General features: G+C 41.5%; 2 protein-coding genes across 2 annotated transcripts in view; one reads left to right on the forward strand and one right to left on the reverse strand.

The window, feature by feature from the left end:
• LOC109462759 (integrator complex subunit 1-like) overlaps window positions 1-6,446 on the forward strand; it is a 63,419-nt gene extending 56,973 nt beyond the window's left edge. Inside the window, exons 47-54 of the mRNA XM_019759342.1 lie at window positions 276-369; window positions 876-1,062; window positions 1,725-1,852; window positions 2,749-2,999; window positions 3,637-3,707; window positions 4,259-4,350; window positions 5,160-5,269; window positions 5,913-6,446. Of these exons, the coding sequence (XP_019614901.1) occupies window positions 276-369; window positions 876-1,062; window positions 1,725-1,852; window positions 2,749-2,999; window positions 3,637-3,707; window positions 4,259-4,350; window positions 5,160-5,269; window positions 5,913-6,031 (1,052 nt within the window). The 3' untranslated portion in view covers window positions 6,032-6,446. The remainder of the gene's footprint in view (window positions 1-275; window positions 370-875; window positions 1,063-1,724; window positions 1,853-2,748; window positions 3,000-3,636; window positions 3,708-4,258; window positions 4,351-5,159; window positions 5,270-5,912) is intronic.
• Window positions 6,447-7,217: 771 nt separating this feature from the next.
• LOC109462635 (2-amino-3-ketobutyrate coenzyme A ligase, mitochondrial-like) lies at window positions 7,218-17,524 on the reverse strand. Its single transcript, XM_019759198.1, has 8 exons — window positions 17,486-17,524; window positions 16,797-16,909; window positions 15,883-16,057; window positions 14,191-14,384; window positions 13,516-13,598; window positions 9,121-9,295; window positions 8,337-8,454; window positions 7,218-7,654 (listed from the first exon to the last, which is right to left on the reverse strand). Exons 1-8 carry the CDS (start codon window positions 17,522-17,524, stop codon window positions 7,499-7,501), a joined length of 1,053 nt encoding a protein of 350 aa, XP_019614757.1. The 3' UTR covers window positions 7,218-7,498.
• Between the last annotated feature and the right edge of the window lie 4,770 nt (window positions 17,525-22,294).

Below are 22,294 nucleotides of genomic sequence, written 5' to 3' on the forward strand. Positions count from 1 at the left end.
TTATGTGTGTGATTCTGAAAAAGCAGTTGATGAGAGATGTAAAAAATTTATGTGAATTGTGCATAGAATCAGCAAGAAATCCACTGTGGATTTCTTATTTCAAATTATTAATAGTGAATTTCTTGCAGATTCTATCAATCATTCTATTCTATTAATTGTGAATTTCGTATTTCAAATTATTAATAATTTCCAAATGGTACACGGAGGAGTAAAATCTTAAATTTCTTATTTGCAGCTGGACAGTTTCACCCACCGTCTGCTGTCTGTACTGGGGAACTGTGAGTCTGGGAAGGTGTGTGAAGACAGGATGTACGACACCAACATCCTCTGTAGGAAACTGGCCACAGTGCACCCTGCACTGCTGCTCAGGTGGGTCTTTTACTTGTCTTTATTCTTTATTTTAGGTAAAAACAAACCCATAAAACACAATACATCTTTAAAAATAATACAAAACTCTAGAGACATACAAACAATACACAGAAAAACCTACTAAGCAGATGCTTAGTGTTTCAGAAGAAAGAAAGAGTTCCTGCAGAAGGTGTCAGATCTTAGTAAGCAGATGATGATTGCAATATGGGAGGAAAAATAATCGCTTTAACAAATCTTCCTCTGCCTAGTTTACAGTCTACTACTATTGCATTTTTACAGTTCATATTCTGCTGGGGTAGCCTGAGTGTCAGCCTTTTTAGCTTTTGTTTGCTCCCCACGATCTGCTGCTTGCACTTTCAGAACCGTGTTAGAGTTCAAGATTTGAAACGTGACACAAAATACATTAAGTGGCCAGTGAGAAACAGTGAGGAATTTGGGGCCCCCTCTGTTAAAGATTATATTCTGCTACTTGAATGTCTAACATCTGAGTCCCTCCTACCGTCCAGACAACTCCCGATGATCGCTGCCCTCCTGCGAGGTCGAGTCCACCTGAACTTTGATGAGTTCTTCCACAGACATCACTTCCTGTTCTTCACCCACGTCTTGGGCCTCCTGGAACTGCTGGTGCCACACGTCTTCCGCAAGGAGCATGTCTTGGAAGATGTTTTGGAGTCCTATTTCGACCTTCTTAAGGTAGGAACTGAAATATCTAGCACCTCAGATAATTTGTGAAGTATGTTTGTTGCTTGATTTATTTGTATTAAGGCAAAGCAAATACACTTTATGGAGGACATCCTCCACCCACTCCAAATCTAATAGATAAGGAAAAAAAAATTCCTACATTTTCAAATTTTGACATCATACATAATTTATTATATAAGTTTACTGCCAATTATTACAACATCCATTGTCACTGAAAAATAAAAGTTTTCAGTTATTGTACAGATGGTTTTGATTCAGTGTACAGCACATATAAAAGGAATGAAATGCATCACTGCATCAAAATAAAAGACAAAATGATAATTATATAGCTTTGTCTTGTCTCTTCTCTTCATACATGTATTATTATTATGTGCTATCCACATTCCGGCATGGCAACAGACATCTTTGCCCATTTTCGGCAATTGGTGACCACTGTCAGAGGGCAACAAAATTTCTTGACAATGTTTGTATGTCAAAAATCAGGTGAAAATTAATGTGCAGAATGATGTCATCCATAAAAATTACTTGCTGTGGCCTTACCTGATGTTCCACCAAGGCTTGCAACTCATACATGTACATGTATATGGGCACATACAGCAGGACAAGTAAATACTAAAATAGTTTAGTGACTGTGTTGCTGTTATTTTTTACAGGAACACTACTCGAGCAGGAGAGAGCTGGGTGCCCTGGTGAACAAAGTTATCCAGTTCCTGCACCAGTTTACCTCAAGTGACCCCCAGAGAGCTGTGGCATTATTGCAAAAACACTCTGTGACATTACAGTAAGAACTTACTGTCCATCAATCAGTAAAATCCATCAGATACCTGTATTTAAACTCTATTGGTAAGATAGTTGGACATCATTACTGTACATCATTTGACGGTATTTTGTTGCTCACGAAGGACAAAAATTTTGCCCACTCCGTCATCCTTGAGGGAAACTTCATGTATTGGGAAAGATATTTCAAAATGCTGAAATGGCAACAAAGGGGATTATTTCATTTGTTAATTTCTCCTCTATTTGCAGGAAATGTGATAATTTTAGATGGTTAAAAACTTAACTTAAATTCCTGGGAGACCCCAAAGAATACTTTGCTAAAACAACAGACTTTGCTCTGTATGAGTACTATGACAAAAGACATATGAGATTTTTAGTTAAAGTCCTTCCTGCACCACATGGTGAGTGCTAAGCAAAGAAATCAGTAAACTGTTGCTATTAGCGTAGAAATCAGTATGTACCGTTTTTGAAGTCTGTGGTATGACTCGCCCGGGGATTGAACTCACGACCTACTGAATGCAAGGCGAGCACTCTACCCACTTGGCCATTGCAACAGTTTTGAGAAAATAGTGAAAACCCTGCATTTAAGTGTCCTGTTTTTTTCCTCAGTCACGTCTCCAAGCAGTACCCAGACCTGTAAAAGTGTCTGAATTTAGTAACCTTTCAACTCATAATCAAATGATTTTATTTATTGCCAATGAGCCACCTCGTCAGGAAGAAAGTTAAAGTCTCCTGTGTTTTTTCCCTCAGTCATGTCTCCAAGCAGTACCCATACCTGTAAAAAGTGCCTGAATTTAACTTTCCCCTTGCTACCCAAACTCATAACCAGAATACTTATTACCAATGATCTGCCTCAGCAGAAAAAACTTTTAACTTTAAGTGTCCTGTTTTTTCCCTCAGTCACGTCTCCAAGCAGTACCCGGACCTGTCCCTGCTGAAGTCTCTCCTCGCCGGCATCTCTCTCCCCTCATCCTCCTCTGACTCCCTGGAGGAGACATCCTCATCCTCGTCAGCCAAGGAGGGAGGGCTGCCGGAGACGGGAAGAGCCTCTCCCATCCCATTGGTTGTTCCGCCTGCCTCCGGCACCCCCTGGACAGCCGTTCAGCTGGCTCCTTTCCTGAAGAGGATAAAGAAAGGCCAGGATCATGATGGTATGTTATCTTGAAAGTTCATCTGTGTTGGTAGAAATCATTATGAAGCAAGTTAAACTGTAATATCCAACACAATAAATTGGAATTAAAACACAACAGAGACGGGGGGCACCACAGACTTTCTGCAAACTATGATCCAGTGCTCACGGAGTCACATGTGTTATCTGCGTGACGTCACGGAAGCGGTGGATTGCTCATTCCTTGCCAAAACTGGAGTTGTACAGTCAAAAATTTGGGTGAGTCCAATTTATTGTGTTGGATATTACAGTTTAACTTGCTTCATAATGATGGTTATGTTTGTTACTTTCATGTACAAAGGTTTGGTTTTCCTTGTGTTTTTATGTTTGTGTGTCAGCTGTAGTTCTTTGAATGCAGCAGAGCACAGTCACAGGACATGGTGTACTGTAACAGTGGGGGGTTTATAGGCATTACCAACTGATCTGTCCGATGGGTATAGACTTTAGACCTTTTAGCCAAATCGTTAGAGCGTCGGGGGTGCAAGCTGGTGCCCGGGTTTGGCGTGGGTTCAATCCCCGGCCTGGGACCAGGAATGTCTTTCTGTTTCTACTCTCCTAATTCTTACAGCATAAAATTATTTTGTCCATTAAGCAATATTTTTATCCTTCTTGTCCTTCAGATGTTCTGAAGGTCCTGCACGACCTTGAGCAGACCTCCAAGAGGCGGGTGGACGTCCTTGAACACTTCCTGGTAAGGAAAACCAGGCTCATGTCTTACACATCAGAAAGTGGAATTGCTTCTTTTCTTGGTTTATCTAGTCAAAGCCCACTGCTCCCAACAACAATATTATCATGTGTGTTTGAAAACTTGTTCTTTAAATTTTCTGTTCACAAGTCATGTAGCTAGCCAACAGACATTAGTAAAATCTTGGAAAAGCCAACAGAAGTAAAGCTGCTGTCTTTTGTTGTTGAATTTCATGGGATTTACTTAGAGCCTAAATATATATAAGGGTAGAAACAATCAGTAGCAGAGATCTCAATTGGAGTCTATCTAATAAGTCTAATAAAGATATTTGCTTAAGATATAGAACATTTCAACTTTGATTCATCCAATGCATTAATCATTGTGGATTGACTAAAAATTAGGGATTTAAACATGGAAAAACACCCCAACACATCCTACTTGGAGTCACCATTGACAAAGACTCTGATTGCATCCAGTCACAGTCTCTACCCTGACATACCAGTATATATGAGATAAGATTGTTTTCAGGTTGAATGTGATTTTTTGTTTTGTTCCAGGCTGACTTGAAGAGGCTAATGTCAGACAGCCACGATGACTGTAGAAACATCGCGCACAACCTGGTCATGAGACACATCAAGAGTGAACCAAGGTGGGATGGTTATCCTGTCATGTTTATGTAGGTTTGTGCCCCCTAGAATTTTGTTCTGTAACTGCATTTGTTCTAAAACATTGACTGTAGAAACATCGCACACAACCTGGTCATGAGGCACATCAAGAGTGAACCAAGGTGGGATGGTTATCCTGTCATGTTTATGTAGGTTTGTGCCCCCTAGAATTTTGTTCTGTAACTGCATTTGTTCTAAAACATTGACTGTAGAAACATCGCACACAACCTGGTCATGAGGCACATCAAGAGTGAACCAAGGTGGGATGGTTATCCTGTCATGTTCAGGGCTAGAAATTCATTTTTGGGAATAGGTGCACCAGTACACCCAACTTAACGAACTGGGTGCACAAAAAGGTTTTTGGGTACACAAAACCTAATTACAGATTTTACTGCTCCTCTTCTGAGCTTGAATCTGAAATGGAAGCTAACTTCAAAATCTTACAAATCAACTACTACTGTAACATCAAAAAAGATTTTACAGGTATTATTTTTTGGACATTTAGATGCCAAGAATGTCCTGTATACTATTGTATTTTGATATGTACAAAAATATCTACAAAGTTCATAAATTTTGTATTTAGGTGCACCAGTGCACCCACAGAAAAAAATTGGCCTCCAAGCATTCAGCGGAGCTCCAAAAAAGTTACTGTTACAGTATAGAAAACTTGTCCCACCCTGGAATGTGTGAATGTGAGATGGGCACCTAATTGACTGGAGCTTCCCTGCAACTGTTCTTTAACTTATGTCTAGCAGTTTGTGAATGATTTTGTCCATGAATGATTTTGTTGCAGTTGCGCTGCAGACTTCTTGGACTCCTTCCTGCACTGCCTGGACACGAACGACCACAACATCGTCAAAACAACACTCAGGAACCTGGCTGACTACATTGTGCTGTGCCAAGGTATGGCTCAGAGCTGGCTTTTGAAATTGAACAAATCAAAAACAATTGGGGAATGTATGCTTCATTTTATGCTACCTAATCCACCACCAGGACTTCTGCATGTAGCTAGAACTTTGCAGTTGTTAGCGTTACAACCCAGGCTATTGTTTATAGTCTTAGAAGGAAAAAAAATCAACCCAGGCTATTGTTTATATTAGCACAATCCATGATAGGAAAAAAATCCCTATTAGGCCCTTTGTGGAGTGACTTTCCATGTGTGGAGTGACTTTCCTGTGAACTGCATTTTGTTTGTTTTTATAGGTATCTGGTAACTTTAAGTAATTTTTTAATTTTGTCATTTCATCAGCCAACTGTTTTTGATCTGTTTAAACTCAAAAGCACAATGTTATTGTCACTCTAAATTGTTGTGCTAAGGCCATTATATATTGACTGTTCTTGGTTGTGGGTAATTGTAATTACAAAATCTGGTTTCACACACCACAACACACGACAAAAGAAAATCTAACTTAAAGGGTTAAATCATGTAGAAACATAGCTTGAACTGCCAGTTTTGTGATACAAGTAGTTGTCTTTGCAATGACATTATAATGTCCTTGGTCTTTGGGTTCACTTTTCTTGACTGAATGATTGTCTTCTTTTCCAGAACACGCCAACGTTCTAGTCCGAAAGGCTTTTGCTGTCGGCGTTCAAATGAAAATCGACACTTCCAACATCATAGCTGATGCCCTGAACATGCTCAGATTAGAGGGATACAATGATTAATAGGACACCCCTCCTTCCATGTGGACTGTCCCAACTTTACACAGAGAGCCACAGGACATGGCCACTCCCATTCGCCCATGTAGGGATGTGAAGATGGTTGAAGGATATGATTAGGACACCCCTTTTTCTACATGGACCATCCCAACTTTACACAGAGAGCCACAGGACATGGCCACTCCCATTCTCTTGTGTAGGGGTGGTGAACATGCCGATACGCTATTAGGACTCCCCTTTTTCTACATGGATCATCCCAACTTTACACAGAGAGGCACAGGGCATGGACACTTCCATTCTCTTATGTAGGGGTGGTGAACATACTGATACTGGAAAGACACACTTATAAGAACACCCCTTCTTTCTTTATGGATCTTTCAAATCGAAAAACCAACATGCATTCATAAGTGTATTCCATTGTGTCAACGGCTATACATGTAGATATTAAATACAAGGTATATTAAACTTAGAATGTACTAAGAGATGTAAAATAAAGAGAATACACAATAAAGCAGCTACATGTATGTACGGAAACTGAAACATTTTCTACCTTTTTATTTGATAGATTGATCATTCAAACAATCTTGGAAGACTGTGCCTGTTAAGTACATCATAGTTTATACATTATACAGCATAATTTCTTGTTTGTCTATGCTTCAGTTCACATTTACAATTTACAGGTTTTCTCACTGAAATGTCGACATTCCTTACTTGATTTCTTTTAATTCCCAGACCTGTGGATTACTAGTAAGTGTTCGATAAATTAACTTTACTTGCCGATGACAGAGACATTGTACCATGATGATAATGATTGTAGTTCTCTCGTTGAGAAGTATCTACATGGTCCTATTAAGTTCACTATTCCAGAAAATTGTGCGTAGAATTGTCTTTCAATCAGTGGTAATTATTAGTTAGGCGTACAGACTAACTGCATGTATTATGCTCCAAAAAGGCCACAATTGCACTGATTTTAAAAACAACAATTCCTCTACACTTTCACATGATAAGTTTGATTGCTATCTTAGCATGAAAGTTAATCTGTGTTGGTACAAGTCATTATGAAATAACAACTAAACTTCATCTCCCAACACATTCTAAGTGTAGATTGGTCCATTCCATGAACAATGTTGATGGAGTCAGCCGAAAATTTGGGTAAGTCCCAATAGATCATAGACCAGTGACGTAAGCAATTCTGTGAAAGGTAAACTGGTCTGTTTATTCCAGTGTTGGAGAGTAAGATTAGCCTTTATTTCATAAGGCAATGAAAGTTAGACATCCAGGTAATAAGATACGCCAAAAAGCAGTTACTCAAGCAAATGCATCTCTCCTCTGGTCTCTCAGTCACTGACGAAAGCTAGTGGATACTAGCTAAAATGTCTGACCATTTCCAAAATCATATCCAGTTGCTTGAGTAACTGCTTTTTGGCGGAATTCATTTCACAAGTTTGGTTCCTGTTTTGGCCACTTCACTCATTACGAAACCACGCCAAACTGCTTCCCGACGTCGATGAAGGCGTCCACGGTTCGGTCGATGTCCTCGAAGCTGTGCACAGCGGAGATCTGGACACGGATTCGCGCCTTGCCCTTCGGAACCACCGGATAGCTGAAGCCGATCACGTAGATCCCTCGCTGCAATTGGGTACAAGAACTCAATGTAGTCACACAATGCTGGTGCATGTAACATTTGCAAAGCAAAGGCATAATGTTTACCTTCACATATGGTTCAAGAACTCTTTATTTATCAATCTAATATATAAGAAACACATTCGGTAGTCCCTTCAGCCATTGAAGGCTGATTTCCAAGGGAGCCCATGGAAACATGATACAAGGATTTCAAAATAATATATTAAAAAAATTCTTACACATAACGCTGGTTAAATGATAATTATGCATTCATGATGTAAATTGGGCCTAGGAAAAAAAATGTTGTGTTTCCTGATTGACCCTAGAAAAAACTGCTGACCCTAGACTTTTTTGGATGGACCCCTGCAAGGGACATAAATAATTTAATTTTTCAAGCTGATCAACGTTTTCTAGCTCACCTGAGTGATAAAACATTTTACAATCGTTTTTCCAACATTGACATTGAAATGAGAAGTGTGCTCATCATCATTAAAAATTGCTCATGCAAGTTTCACTTTGATAAACTGTATTGTATACGTTGGATCACTAGAGATCGCCAAAGTCTAATGAAAAAAAAAAAAAAGAATCCCTACCTACCGACCCTAATTTTTTCAGGACTGAAACTAAAAACACAAACATTTTTTTCCTACGTCTAACATTGAAAATAACCTGCACCAAGAAGCTTTACCTTTAGCAGAGCGTCTGACATCTCGGAAGCGAGACGGGCGTCACCCAGCATCACCGGGCAGATGGGGTGGTTGTCCCCGGCAATCGTGAACCCGGCGGCCACCATTTTCTCACGGAACCTGAAGGTCGAACAAGAAAAAAGGTCACAGAACATTAACTTTCAACTTTTCAAGTGTTGTGCAGTAACAGTAGAAGTAACTTCTAAAATTACTGTGATTTGCAAACAGGGCAGATGGGGTAGTTGTCCCTGGAGATGGTGAATCCGGCAGCCACCACTTTCTCACGGAACCTGAAAGTTAACGAGAACATAAAGGTCATGGAACACTACTGGTGACTTAGAGATGTTAATTTAAGCATCCTATTATAATTGAAAGTGTCAGCAATAATTTCAGAATCTGTCATTTACAAACAGGGCATGTCAGTTGTCCAAAGTTTAGCTGGAACCTCTCTGTCTCTGGGCAACCATGCAAAGGCAAATCTGTGGTAATGTTAAAGTATGCCAATTTGCCATCATCCTCTCATACAATTGCAGAAGCAGTCCAGTACTGTTAGATAGTGACCCTGCCTCTGGACTATGAGGTTGGGAGTGCACGCTATGTACTGTAAAGGGTCACAGTCCCTAGGATGGGTTGTTACACTGTGGTCCACTGTTCATTGTGCTTGTCAGAAAGAGCTAGGGGACAAGCTGGTACAATGAACCTGTAAATAGTGTTACAGTACATGACGTCTGTCTTCTCTGTCCAGTCAGTGAGCTAAAACTGGATCCAGATCCCTTTTTTTTTTACCTTGCTGTGTTCTCGGCCACCTTCCTGGGCAGGTCAGCCTCTCCCTGCATCAGAAGGTCGAACACTTTACTGGCACAGGCCACCACGGGGGGCGGGAGGGTGTTGGAGAACAGGTAAGGTCGTGACCTCTGTCTCAGCAAGGTCACAAGCTCCTTGGGTCCTGCGGTGTAACCACCTGGTGGAGATAAATACAGGATAAGTTCCACTGCAGGGGAGGGGGGCAGTGATAGAACAGGTAACGACACGACCTCTGCTGCAGCAAGGTCAACCTTCATGGTGAAGGTAATGTTACAATTCTTGTATGTACATGTATATGACACATTCTATGGCCCCCAACTGTGGAACAACCTGTCACTGATCAGGAAGCAATGTAAGACTCTGGGACCAGTAAAATTTATTCAGGCATTGTGATGCCATGATTGAAATGAGAGGTGAAATTGTGTGAGTTTTTTGTTAGGTCATTCTGTATCGTATGTGATACCGTAATATTCAAGTCAAGTCAAGTCAAAGTTTATTGCACAACGATTGTCACGGGTACAATGTATGGCAAATAATAAGATTACTAGTTGGTATGTGTCTAACATAATGCTATATATATGGTCAACGGACATTGTATCTGACAGAGTATTATAAATAGCTACTGGCTAGAGAATATTTCGACTCTACATGTACATTCTACATTACGATAGACTATACACATGAAGGGTACAGTGAGCAGTTGTACCTAATTATACTAAACATGTTCTATGGCTACTAAACAGTGTATACTAAGTTACTTGCCAGGAATGTTAAGATTCTACATACAAATGCTACGAAACGCTATACTATATACATGTAGTTGATAAAAAATTCAGTGACTCTACTTATACAGCTATTCTAAGATGTCTTTTTTGCATGGCATTGACCTATATATACAGAAAATGTGTCTGGACATGACATAAGTACATGGAACGTCTCTCTAGATGTGTTGGGTAATGTTTTAGTAGTCTTACATCGGATCATCTGCATTAATTTGCGTCTCTCTTCGTCGTATGTGGGGCATGTCATCAGAAAATGATATTCGTCTTCAACTCCATCTTTGCACGTAGGACATAATCTCTGACTGGCTGGTATATTGTTGTGTCTGCCTTTTTCAATCTCTAGGCAGTGTGCTCCAATTCTTAATTTTGTGGTATTAACTATAAAGGATTTGTTTTGAACAGATAGGAGATAGTTCTCGATGTGAAAGTTCTTTTTTATTTTTGAGTATGTTTCAAGTTTTTTAAAGCTATTTATCTTTTGCCTCCAGCCAGATAGAAATCCGTCCTTAAGGCGCTCTTTGAAAATGAATCCGAAATATTTGGCATCTGTAATGGGATTCAACCAAATATTTTGGAAACCATGTCTACAGAGTGTGTCTCGTACATGGACTACCCAGTCTTGCTCTTGTCTAACGGCTTCGTGATATGCTTTCTTAACTATTCTGTCATCAGGAAGGTTGTTTAGTCTTATCCAATATTTGATCAGTTGCGTCTGGATATCTATGTACAGTGGGAATACGCCTAATTCGCCCCTTACAGCAGCGTTAACTGAGCTTTTAGGGACGCGGAGAAGTATCTTACAGAAGTTTAGCAGAACGTATTCTAAGTCGGAAATCTCGTAAGAAATAGTAGGCTGGACTACTGTTATGTAAAGTTTGTTAATCCCACTTTGTATTCCCAGCATTGCCTGAAAAACAGGTTGTTATGTACCTGAGTGTTACTGCTGGTGAAATAAATAAACTGAGACACAGCTGTTACAAAAGCTGCAGTAGAGAACAAGTGAGAACCAATATGACCTAGTTCTTGCCTGCCATAGCTGTCAATCAATATGCAAATTACCTGCGAGTGACAAGCAGACTGGACTGTACAAAGCTGCCTTTCTTATCAGATAAGCATCTCACATCCTGTTCAATGTGTATACTCAGCACTTAGCCACTACATGTACCTTCATAAGGTGATGCAATAGTATGGACCACATACCGGGTACAATCAACACTGAGACAGTACTCTTCTGTTGATTACATTATATTCAGGGGGAACAAGCAAAATTTACATAGTTTTACGTATAGAAACTTTTAAGTTTCTATACATTTTAATACCGATGCTCCTGCTTTTCCTTTTAATCATACATTTTGCTGCATTTGATATAAGATTGAATAGTCAATGTCATATCACAGTAATTATCAAAAGTCTAAGCTAACATTACTGGTATGTATATATATACTTGGTCAAAGTCCATTTCCATGTATAACACAAAAAGCTTGACAATTTTACATGTAATCATACCAAACTAAAGTTATGTGACTCCTTTTTGTGCTTTCTGTACATAATATAAATTACAATTTCAGGTCTAACATTAATTTTGTGTAGATTACATTGTTACATGGATGCAGAGATTTGAAATTCTAGTTGCATCTAAATTGTAAATCTGAATATTTCCACGTTAATATACACTAATACAGGACATGAATCTAATTTCTGGACACATTCTATTGCAGCTGTTGACCCAACTGGTAACAAAACAAACATCTGTGTTGTTCTGGAGTAAACAGAGAAAGTGGACACTGTTTGAAAATGACAACCAAGTCCCAACAAAAGAGACAGGTCTACATTATTAGATAGGGGATCTAAAGATTGAACTTTTTTTTTTCTTTTTGCTTCAGATAGGAGACTCTAGAAGAATGCCAGGGGTTATTTAAAATTATAATCTTTGTGCTTTCAATACTTCATTGACTGACTCTTGCAGAAAATAATTCTGACAATTAAAAAAAAAACAGTTTGCAAACCCACCAAATATAATATTCTGTCACACTCACAGTCAGTGATTTCTGCTGATTTTAAAGTGTACACAAATTAATTGTTGTATAATCAAACTTGTAAGCCAATACTTGTTCTAACAAAAGTATATGAAGCCATCAGAAAAATACATGTATCAACCATCTTAAACCTACATGTACACTACAAAGTCTGTGCTTTTCAAAACTTTAGTGTTTTGGTCCCAAGGTTATCAGCTCAGTCCATGGACTATGGATTCTTTAGTCTTTTTACATCAAGAAACAACAGTTACTGAAGACCTTGTTTTGGCCTTGGGTATTGCATCAGCTGTGCAACGTTCTCAGCCAGCAACCACACAGGTGTGTCCGTTGCCATGGTAACACGTACGTGTGCCGAGGTCGGAGGTTGGGGATGTGTCAACTTTGACCTTCCTACCTTGTACGTGTTTGGTAAAACGTGACCGGAGCAACAAACAAGCCCATTCAGACTAGCTATCAGACAGCATATTCCATGAATCTATATAATGATGTAAACTGTATCTTGTTTTACTGCATATTTAGTCTGACCCTTACCTCTTCCCTCATCACCTCAATGACTAAAATTCTCTCTTTCCTTCGTTCTTCAGTATCAAATATTTTCTTAGAAGTTAGATATTGATCTGTATATCTGACCTTGCCAAGATCAGTTGTTGCTATTTGTGATGCCAGTTCCTACCTAGATTGACAAAGAGCTAGAGCAGTGGCTTCCTGTTAAATTTGATATCACTATCTGAATGTATTGATTTTTGCCGGCCCTAAGACTGAAGAATAGCCATCCCCCCAGCTGTTGCTTCGCACAAAAGGCATGTGTGCCCAGCTGGCTAAAATTAAACATGAGTTAGGACATGCTACAGATGTTATATCATTATCGGGGCTCAAAATACTTTTTCTGATAACACTGAAAATTACCTACACAAGACAGACTTTACCTGCATCACTCAGTAATTTATTAAGTACAGATCACACTAAAACTGTTGCCATTATTTTTTTTTATACACAATATACGTGGTAACAGTCAATGCAGCGAATAAAAAATCCACATAAATGTACATCCAGATCTATAGTACAATTAGTACAAACCCAGTACAGGGCAGGTTACTGTATGCACATGTAGATGCAGACGTCAGAAATACAGTGCACAGCTCCAATCTTACCTGAACTGACCTGCATACAAATGTGTGCAGGTGGTATTTCCAGCCCTGTTTGTACATCTACATGTACATGTGGGTATAAGCTGGTGGATTGGGATTGCATCAGACAAGGATGTGTGACATGTGCTGAACACACACACACTGTTGACTCAGTCTCAATATTTGCAGTGCCCTATGGCCCACATTGGTACCCTAGAAATGTTAAACTACAACATTGTGGCTATCAAACCCAATGTTGGGATATTTTTTCAAAGTCATCCCAGCCTTTAGTGTTGTTTCTCATAGATGTGTATTTGTAGGCGCCCCAACTCATGTCAACTTAACTTACCCACAAGACATAGAAAAATTTTATCCATTCCTCCATTAATTAACTCTCACATTCATGCATTCAATGGGAACATAAGTCCTTACCTGCAGCCCCTCCCAGTGCCTTGCCCAGAGTAGAGTTGATGATGGTACATCTCCCATCCACTCCCAGGAACTCTTCTGTTCCCCTGAACAAAAAGAGTAACACATTAGATTCTTAAAGACATTTATGAACTTTCTGTACTCCTGAATAGGCAGATGACTGCTACAACAAAAGGGACTGCAGAACAGTCTTAAAAATTGTCCAAATTTGTCAACAAAAGCCCACAGGTGGTTCTCAGCACACACTATTCCACAGAAGAATTATAACTCATACAAAATGAAAATTATTTCCTTGAAAATACTTAGTACATGTATGTGTACAGTGGTAATATACATGTAAGTTGAAAACAGAGGGCTGTGAATTAACAGTTTTAAACTTGAAGCTCACTCTCTGTTCAATAGCTGAAACTCTGTGTTGCAAAGGGTACCATCTTGAAGGTACAAATGTTTTCCCTCAGACACTATTCCTTCAGGTCCAAGAACCAACAAATAAGATTGGTACTGTCTAAGGAGTTTTACAAACAGTAAGAAACAGTCCGTAAATAATTTCATCAGGTTGGTAAACGAATGAATAGCAAAGTTCTTTGATCACAACCATTTAGTTATTTTTTTCGTAAAAAAAAAAATGGTTGTGATCAAAGAACGTTGCTATTCATTCAGTAAGAAACAGCGTCTGACCTCCCAGTGGCTCCCAAGAAGCCGGTGGCGTGGCACTCGTCGATGAAGGTCATGGAGTTGTACTTGTCGGCAAGGTCACAGATCTCCCGCAGCGGGGTGACGTTTCCATCCATGCTGAACACGCCGTCAGTAACGATCAGTCTCATCCGACAGCCTTGTGTCTGCTGAAGGATGGACTCAAGGTCCTGCATGTCCTGCAAATCACACAAATTCTCAACATGAGTAGAGGGAAAGAAACAACCTTCCCGCAACCAGACTCCCTTGGCCAATTTTACTCTCTTTTTCTACTAAATTCTACAATCCGTATTCCCATAGAAAGGCCTGGTGGAGGCTAGCAGGATACACTCAAGGTCCTGCATGTCCTGCAAATCATGAATATTTTCAACATGAGTAGAGTCAGTGGTAGAAATACTTTAATTATTTCAGTGTTCTGCAGAAAGTCAAAATTTTGTTTCTGACGTTCCCGTCCATGCTGAACACGCCGTCAGTAACGATCAGTCTCATCCGACAGCCCTGGGTCTGCTGCAGGTCCTGCATGTCCTGGGAGTAAAAGATTATAAGATTTATAATTTAAACTGTATCAAATTGCAACTGGTGCAGTGGCCAAGTGGGTAGAGTGTTGCATTCGGCAGGTTGTGAGTTCGATCCCCAGCCGAGTCATACCAAAGGCACAATAGTTGTACCTCTGGTACATAGTGCTTTCTCTGATTAGCAACAAAGAGTATGGCAGTTAAACACACACCACTGCTGTAGTGATTGCACAATTGTGTGGCCAAAGAACGGGAGATGGGCACCACATGGTGTGGGAAGGACTTTAACTAACTAGCTATAGTGGGGTGACGTTTCCATCCATGCTGAACACTCCGTCAGTAACGATCAGTCTCATCCGACAGCCTTGTGTCTGCTGCAGGATGGACTCAAGGTCCTGCATGTCCTGGGGGGTATACAGAAGTTCTCAACATAAGTCGAGTGGAAACTTCAATCTGACTTGATCTTCACTTGCTGAAACTATGTGTACCTCATTCTTTAGCTAAATCATAGTAGTAAATGACATCTTTTGGACCGAACTAAGTACTAGAAAGACATGAAAGGATGTGCTCAAGGAAACTGGCAGACAGCCAGTCAACTGAACAGCTACATACGCGGCTTGGAGTTCATAATATCCAGCACACAGTGAGATACAACAGACTAAGATGGTGCGGCCACCTCCAGAGAATGGACAGGACAAATGGCCAAAGAAGATCCTCACACTGGATGTGGAGGGTCCAAACCCCCACGGTCGCCCAAGGAGGAATTGGTTTGATGAATGGTTTGGCGAATATATAATATATATTTATAATGAATTAAAAATTGTATATTCGCAGTCCAAGAACATATACATGAAATAGACCTGTCCTTGGTGCTGAATATCATCAACACACAGGTCCAGACACCTTAACCCTTGTCCTGCTGGCATTCCTGGCACAACATTTTTCAATAATTTCATGTCTTAATTAGATCATAGACCCCCAAATTTTTTTGCCCTGCAGTGTCATAAACTACTTCTGCATTTGTTGTGTTTCACTGCTTTGGTGTGATGCGTGGCAGGAGAAATACCCCCAAATCGTACCTATACAGGGTGCTATATAGATGGTACTGTATGTGCAGAACAACAATTGGACAAGGGTTAATCTACTCCTCCCCTGGTCTCACCTTGTGTTTGTACCTGAACCTCTGGGCCTTGCACAGTCGGATCCCGTCGATGATCGAGGCGTGGTTGAGTTCGTCTGAGATCACCGCATCGTCCGGTCCCAACAGAACCTCGAAGATCCCCGCGTTGGCGTCAAAACAGCTGATATACAGGATGGCGTCCTCCCTTCCATGGAATCTAGTTAGGTAAAGATGAAGCCATGATTACCGGGTGTCTCTTATTGATTAAAACTACTCTCCTCTTAACAACCAAAAACCCACAAATAACAGAAAAAGTGGGATCCTTTGTCTTCCTCTGTCTTCAAAAAAAAGTCAAACCCAGTAGTTTTACTAGTTAGTTTCTTAGTAGTTATCAGTAGTTCTATGTGCACTAATTGTCTGTTTTTATACCAAATGTTTCTTCTGTTCCTGCAATTAGCCCTAGGGCATGAATTTGCAATAAAACATTATTGATGCTTTTTCTATGGGCTAACAATTCAAGGTGACATTGCTGGTGTTCTAGATAGCAAAGTGCACCAGGCATCTCTACTGTTCCTGATAAGTGTGTTGGGTTCTTTTACATACAGAGGCTTACTACCTGATACATGTACATGTACACCTATCTTTAATTGGGGTGAAGCATGATGTTTTTCTAGACTGTTGTTACCTGTGCATGCCAGGTCACCCTTATTCTTCTTGATAAGAGTGTAAGAAGAGAAGTGAAAATGGTTGAACTCGAGAATCCTACATACACTAATTTTGTAGCTAGCTAAACTTCAATTAGAGAAATAACTAAAACACTGTAGACACATTGTATGATACTGGAGGGAAAGTACCCAATACTGCCACCCAAGTTGGACCAGACCATCTTCAGCAATAGGGGTTACAGGGCCAGACCATTTGCTGGGGGGGGGGGGGGGAGTTACAGGCGTGCTTACTTTGCTATCTTCTGCTCCAGCTCCCTGTGGATGTCCTGTGTGCCGCAGATGAAGCGAACAGAACTGAGACCTGCTCCGTGGGTGTCTAACGCTGTCTTACCAGCAGCTATAACCTGTAACATAGCAGGGGAATATGTCATAAATAAACTGTCTATACATAAACACCCAAATAAACCAAACAGAGCGCAGGCCTGCTCTTTGGGTGTCTAACGCATTCTTTACCAGCTGCTGCTATAACTAGTAAAATAGCACAAATGAGCTACAAGCCAATTTGTTCTAGCCAGCATCATGTCTTTCCGTCATTTGATGGAATTTTGGCTATCATGACAGACAAAACTTTTTATACCGGCCATTTTTGGATCAAAAAAATTGATCCTGTTATAAAATTGCAACAATTTTGGTATGGCGGCTTTGAAAAGGTGTTTCATGTCAGAAACACCCTGTTTCGCCATGCCATCCACTGTGCATATTGTACGTGGTAAAACTTAATAAATAAATAAATAAATAAAAGTAACCCAACACCAGTTACCATGGTGACAGACATCAACAAAGTCAAGGTCATTGGCCAGGTCAGAGGTTAGTGTTTGGAGAAGAAGAAGAAGAGGAAACTGAGCAAAAACAATATGTTTTTCCTTCGGTAACTAACCTCAGGATTGGAGGACAGGCCCAGGTAGTTGTTAGACACTAACCTCAGGGTTGGAGGACAGGCCCAGGTAGTTGTTAGACATGACTAACCTCAGGGTTGGAGGACAGGCCCAGGTAGTTGTTAGACATGACTAACCTCAGGGTTGGAGGACAGGCCCAGGTAGTTGTTAGTTAGACACTAACCTCAGGGTTGGAGGACAGGCCCAGGTAGTTGTTAGCGCAGAAGTTGAGGATGTTCCCTTCGGTGCCCTGCACCGTGATGTTGGCTGCTTGCGGAGAGGTGATCACGCGCTCCGTCTTCCACGTCCCGGCCTGCCGGATCCCCTCCAACTCACCCCCCAGGATCTCCTACAGAGGCAAAGGGCAAGGGTCAAAGGGCAAGGGTTAATGAGTGATAACACGCTCCGTCTTCCACGTCCCGGCCTGCCGAATACCCTCCAACTCACCCCCCAGGATCTCCTACAGGGGCAAAGGGCAAGGGTCAAAGGGCAAGGGTTAGTGAGTGATCACGCGCTCCGTCTTCCACGTCCCAGCCTGCCGGATACCCTCCAACTCACCACCCAGGATCTCCTACAGGGCAAAAGTTTTACCCACATTGGCATCAAAACAGTTGATATACAAGGAATCTTACTATTCTTAGGTAAAGATAAAGCAATATTCATTCAGCGTACTGCTTTTTTTTATTGAGTGAGTATTGAGTTTTTAAAGTACAATGTAGTAGTGAGTGAGTGCGAGTGAGCAAGTGAGTGAGTGTATCATGAGTGAGTACTAGTAAGTGGGTGGGTGGGTGGTTGGTTGGTTGGGTGAGTGAGTGAGCGAGCGAGCGAGAGTGAGTGAGTATGAGTGAGTGAGAGATCACACGCTCTGTCTTCCACGTCCCGGCCTGCCGAATACCCTCCAACTCACCCCCCAGGATCTCCTAAAATGAGCCAAATCCTTGAGCTGCCATATACGTGAGAGGTCAGGTGGTTAGGGTTGGTATTCGAGTTATGGTTAGGGTTTAAAGGTTATGGTTAGGGTTAGGGTTGGTATTAGAGTTAGGGTTAGGGTTTATGGTTAGGGTTGGTATTAGAGTTAGGGTTAAGGTTATGGTTAGGGTTGGTATTAGAGTTAGGGTTAGGGTTAGGGTTAGGGTTTGTATTAAAGTTAGGGTTAGGGTTAGGGTTAGGGTTTGTATTAAAGTTAGGGTTAGGGTTAGAGTTGGGATCATTGTGCAGGGCTAGGGTTAAACTTACAATTGGGCTTATTAGGGCAAAGGTTTTTTTTCATTTATTGAAATTGTAACAATACATTTACACGTGGGACACAGGCAGCTGTTACTGGTGTTGTGTCCCCAGAAACAAATACAGGACAGGACAATTATTTATTCATTCTCACCTGACTTTAGTGAGGAAAGTCGTGTTAAGTGCCTTTACCAAGGGCATAAGATTTTTTAAATACATGTATGCTGTATTTTTATGAAATGATAACAAAAATGTGCAAAAGGGCAAGTGTCAGACCTTGGAGTTAAAATCTGCATGGTCAGACCTTGTGGTTATAGCCTGGAGTTTAACCTAGTTTAATAGGCCCACTTCCAAGACCACTACAGCCTAGTGTATACATTATGTACCTACATGTAATAGCCTTGGCCAAGCATTACAAGGCTGGACTCAAGGCTACTGTGTTTGTTTAGAATTTAAAGGGTCTGCATGGGGGTGTATATAATAATGGAGGTTGAAAATTAAGAGGTTAACAACTAGTTTAACTCCACTTTTAGCCCCCAGACAACTTATAAAAATCGAACTTTTGATTTATGACCCCCCTCACTGGCCCTCAGTAAGTAATACCTCAATGAGATTGTTAGAGAATAGAGAGTGATCAAGAAGGGAAAGAAAAACTTTTATTAAGAATCAAATATTATTGAACAACCCATGAACCAAGTTGTTAAATTATAAAAATGCATCAGAAAACGTTTTTAATAAGAAAATCTTTCTTAATACACTGATCCTGTATGCAAAGTGTAAACGTGTAATCTATAGTTACAAACTACGTTATCACTCATTCTGTGTGCATATTCTACATCCTTGTTTACACTACGCAAACATGTCATGGTATTTTTCGCTTCAACCTGCTAGTAATACTCTCCAAGCAGAGGTTTGGGTTTGGGGTTATTTTTGGCGTGTTTTTAGACTTTTTTTATCGGGGTTTCTTTTTTTGCACTGGCCATGGGATTTTTCTTTCACCCAACCCTACAAGGGTTGCAAAAAAGAAACCCCGATAAAAAAAGTCTAAAAACACGCCAAAAATAACCCCAAACCTCTGCTTGGAAAGTAGCTAGTATAACAGTGAGTACAATGTGTAAAAGAAAAATAGAGGAATTTCAAAACTCACTTAGCTTAGAATTTAACCAAAGTATGCCATTAACAAACTATGCTAGCCTTGCGAAATAGCTTTTGTAAAATATTTCTGTTAACGTGGCGGTTCTTTCAAAGGGGATCGAAAAACATAATTTATGGGTTAGCGAAAGTGGTTTCGAAAATGTGCCCTTATGGACGATCGGTTGACTTTTATGCCTTCAAACTTCTCTGGTAGAATCTTGACAAGTTTCTCTTACCTTCATAGAGGCCAGAGCGGACTGGAATCGACGAGGAGCGAGGAAAATCGGGCTCCGAGTCCGGAGAGTTCGAACTGCAGTCACGTAAAGGGCCGCCATGTTGGATAGAGTACGACGTTATCCATCGCATCTCCAGAATATATGGCGTTCTCATTTAGGACGCAAGGCGGCAGCACTTTACAGTCAAGATTAGAAGAAAGAATACCCAGAATGCCCCATTCAGCCTCGGTTTCGTTCTCTCTCATTGTTGCTCGCTAAGGCGGTAGGTACAATTTTTCGCTCTTGAAATTTTCTTGCTTTTTCTTGAGCATTTTTGCCTTTCTGGTGAGAGTTCTTAGACATGACTACTCCAGTCACGTCTGTGGTTTCCACCACTGCGGCTGTGTCGCAAACAACCGCTAGTTTGGTGGACATGTCGAAATATGTAGCGTCGACCTCGGTCGCGGCGCTCTCGCCCTTGGGCGAACAACAACAACAACATGGCGGGTTTCTTGGTGCCACTCTTGTGCCGCCAAGGACTGAGCCAGGTGGCCAAGGGTCTCAACCTTTTGGCCAGAATTTTGTCATTGACGACGCAGCTTTGTTCCAACACATCAATAACATGGTGTCACAAGCTGTAGCCCAGTCCCTACAGGCACAGGGCTTTGCCAGAGAACAAATTTCTCAACCCATAGTTTCCGAGCAAGACTCGTTTTCCACCAGCGAGGACTCTGATCATGGCCGACGTTCTCGCTCTAAACATAGGTTTATACGGACCTATGCAGACCGTTTTCGGGAACGTTCCCGTTCACCCTTTAAGGCTATAAGGAGGAAGAAGGCGATCCCGGCTGCCAGCCAAGCTGCCGACCGGGGTCGGAAAGCCAACCGGCAGCCCACTGCCAGTCTATCTGCCAGTCCGGGCGCATCCTCCAGACTGGAATCCCATAATGATGATTCCTTAAGCATACATCCAGCCTCTGGTTCTGAGAGCCTGGATGAGAATGATAATGTAAGTCTCCCAGCGGAGACTTCTCTTTTATGTCCCAACCCTACTTTGGATCAGCCTGCATTTTTGCAGGATTTCCGATCTTGCGAGGCAGGGGTTCGCATTTCCCAACCAGTTTTTAACTGGTTCAAAAGGCAGAGATGCCAGACTTGGAGGGACAAGGAGTTTATGGAGGCAGAGAAGCCACACAAGTTGGATGCTGAGCAGCTCGAAGTAGTTGCAGCTCCAAGGCTACAGCCTTCACTGAGAGACAAGTGGAAAACTGTCAAACACAACGGCAAATTCAAAGTCCAAGTCCAAGCTGTGAAGCTGGACGACACAATTTGCGGGATACAAGAGCATGTGTTAAAGGCTGCTCAGCCCATGTTGAAATCACTGGATGATTTGCAACAGCTCACGGTATCCGAGGACTCAGAGACACGTGAAAAGGCGCTAAGCATAGCAACCAACCTCAACGCGACAGGGCAGTTGTTGGGAATGGTTTGTAACCAAGTCACCTCCTTCAGGAGACGACTGATCCACGAGTGGGTGGACTCGCGCTACAAGTGTCTTGTGGATGATAAGGCTCAGTCGGAAGATGATCGCCTGACCATCCCATCCTGTAAGTGGTTATTGGGACAGGATATCATCCAAAAAATAGAGGAAATTGAGAAGGCAGATAAAACTGTCAACAAGCTCAACGTTACTGGCTCAGCCACTAACACCAAGGGCTACAGATACCAGCAATCCTCCGGGAACGCTGGGGGACGGTACAAGAAGGGACCTGGCCCTTACAAAGGGAAGGTCGGTAAACAGGACTCCTTTCGTCCATACCAACAGTACCGTGGCCTTCAAGTGCAAACCTCTGGGAAAGGTGACCGTAAGGTCACAAAGCCTGCCACAAAAACTAATTTGTCCTTTGTTGGCCCCCGGGTCACTTCCGCGGTCGCCCCTCCGCTGGGCCTTCGGAACAGTTGCCGGACGCCTGCGGTTTTTTCTACCACAGTGGCAGTCCATCACAACAGACCCATGGCACAAAGACTATTCAGGGTCTAAGGCTCCATCTGAAGGGGCGACCGCGGCAGCGTTTCCCTCCGAAAGAACATGTTCGTTCACCGGAGGAGTCTCAGATAATTTTTCAGGAGCTCCAATCCCTACTGGAGAAAGGAGCTGTGATTCCGACTCCCTCGGTAGAGGGAGAGTTTCTATCACATCTGTTTTGGTTCCCAAGAAAACTGGCGCTTGGCGCCCAGTAGTAAATCTTCGACCCCTAAACCAGTATGTAGACGCTCCACA

Source organism: Branchiostoma belcheri, unplaced genomic scaffold (genome assembly GCF_001625305.1).
Source record: "Branchiostoma belcheri isolate BF01 breed outbred unplaced genomic scaffold, Haploidv18h27 scaffold12, whole genome shotgun sequence".
In the NCBI taxonomy this organism is placed as follows: Eukaryota; Metazoa; Chordata; class Leptocardii; order Amphioxiformes; family Branchiostomatidae; genus Branchiostoma; species Branchiostoma belcheri.

What these genes read in the sequence shown, in the direction of transcription:
- LOC109462635 (XM_019759198.1), bottom strand. Translation starts at nt 17,524, where the DNA reads ATGTCTAACAACTACCTGGGCCTGTCCTCCAACCCTGAG. An exon ending in CTGGAGCAGAAGATAGCAAA is followed by an intron (nt 16,058 to 16,796) that starts GTAAGCACGCCT and finishes TTACCTAACTAG; the next exon opens with ATTCCATGGAAGGGAGGACG. An exon ending in GTGGCCGAGAACACAGCAAG is followed by an intron (nt 8,455 to 9,120) that starts GTAAAAAAAAAA and finishes TTCGACCTTCAG; the next exon opens with GTTCCGTGAGAAAATGGTGG.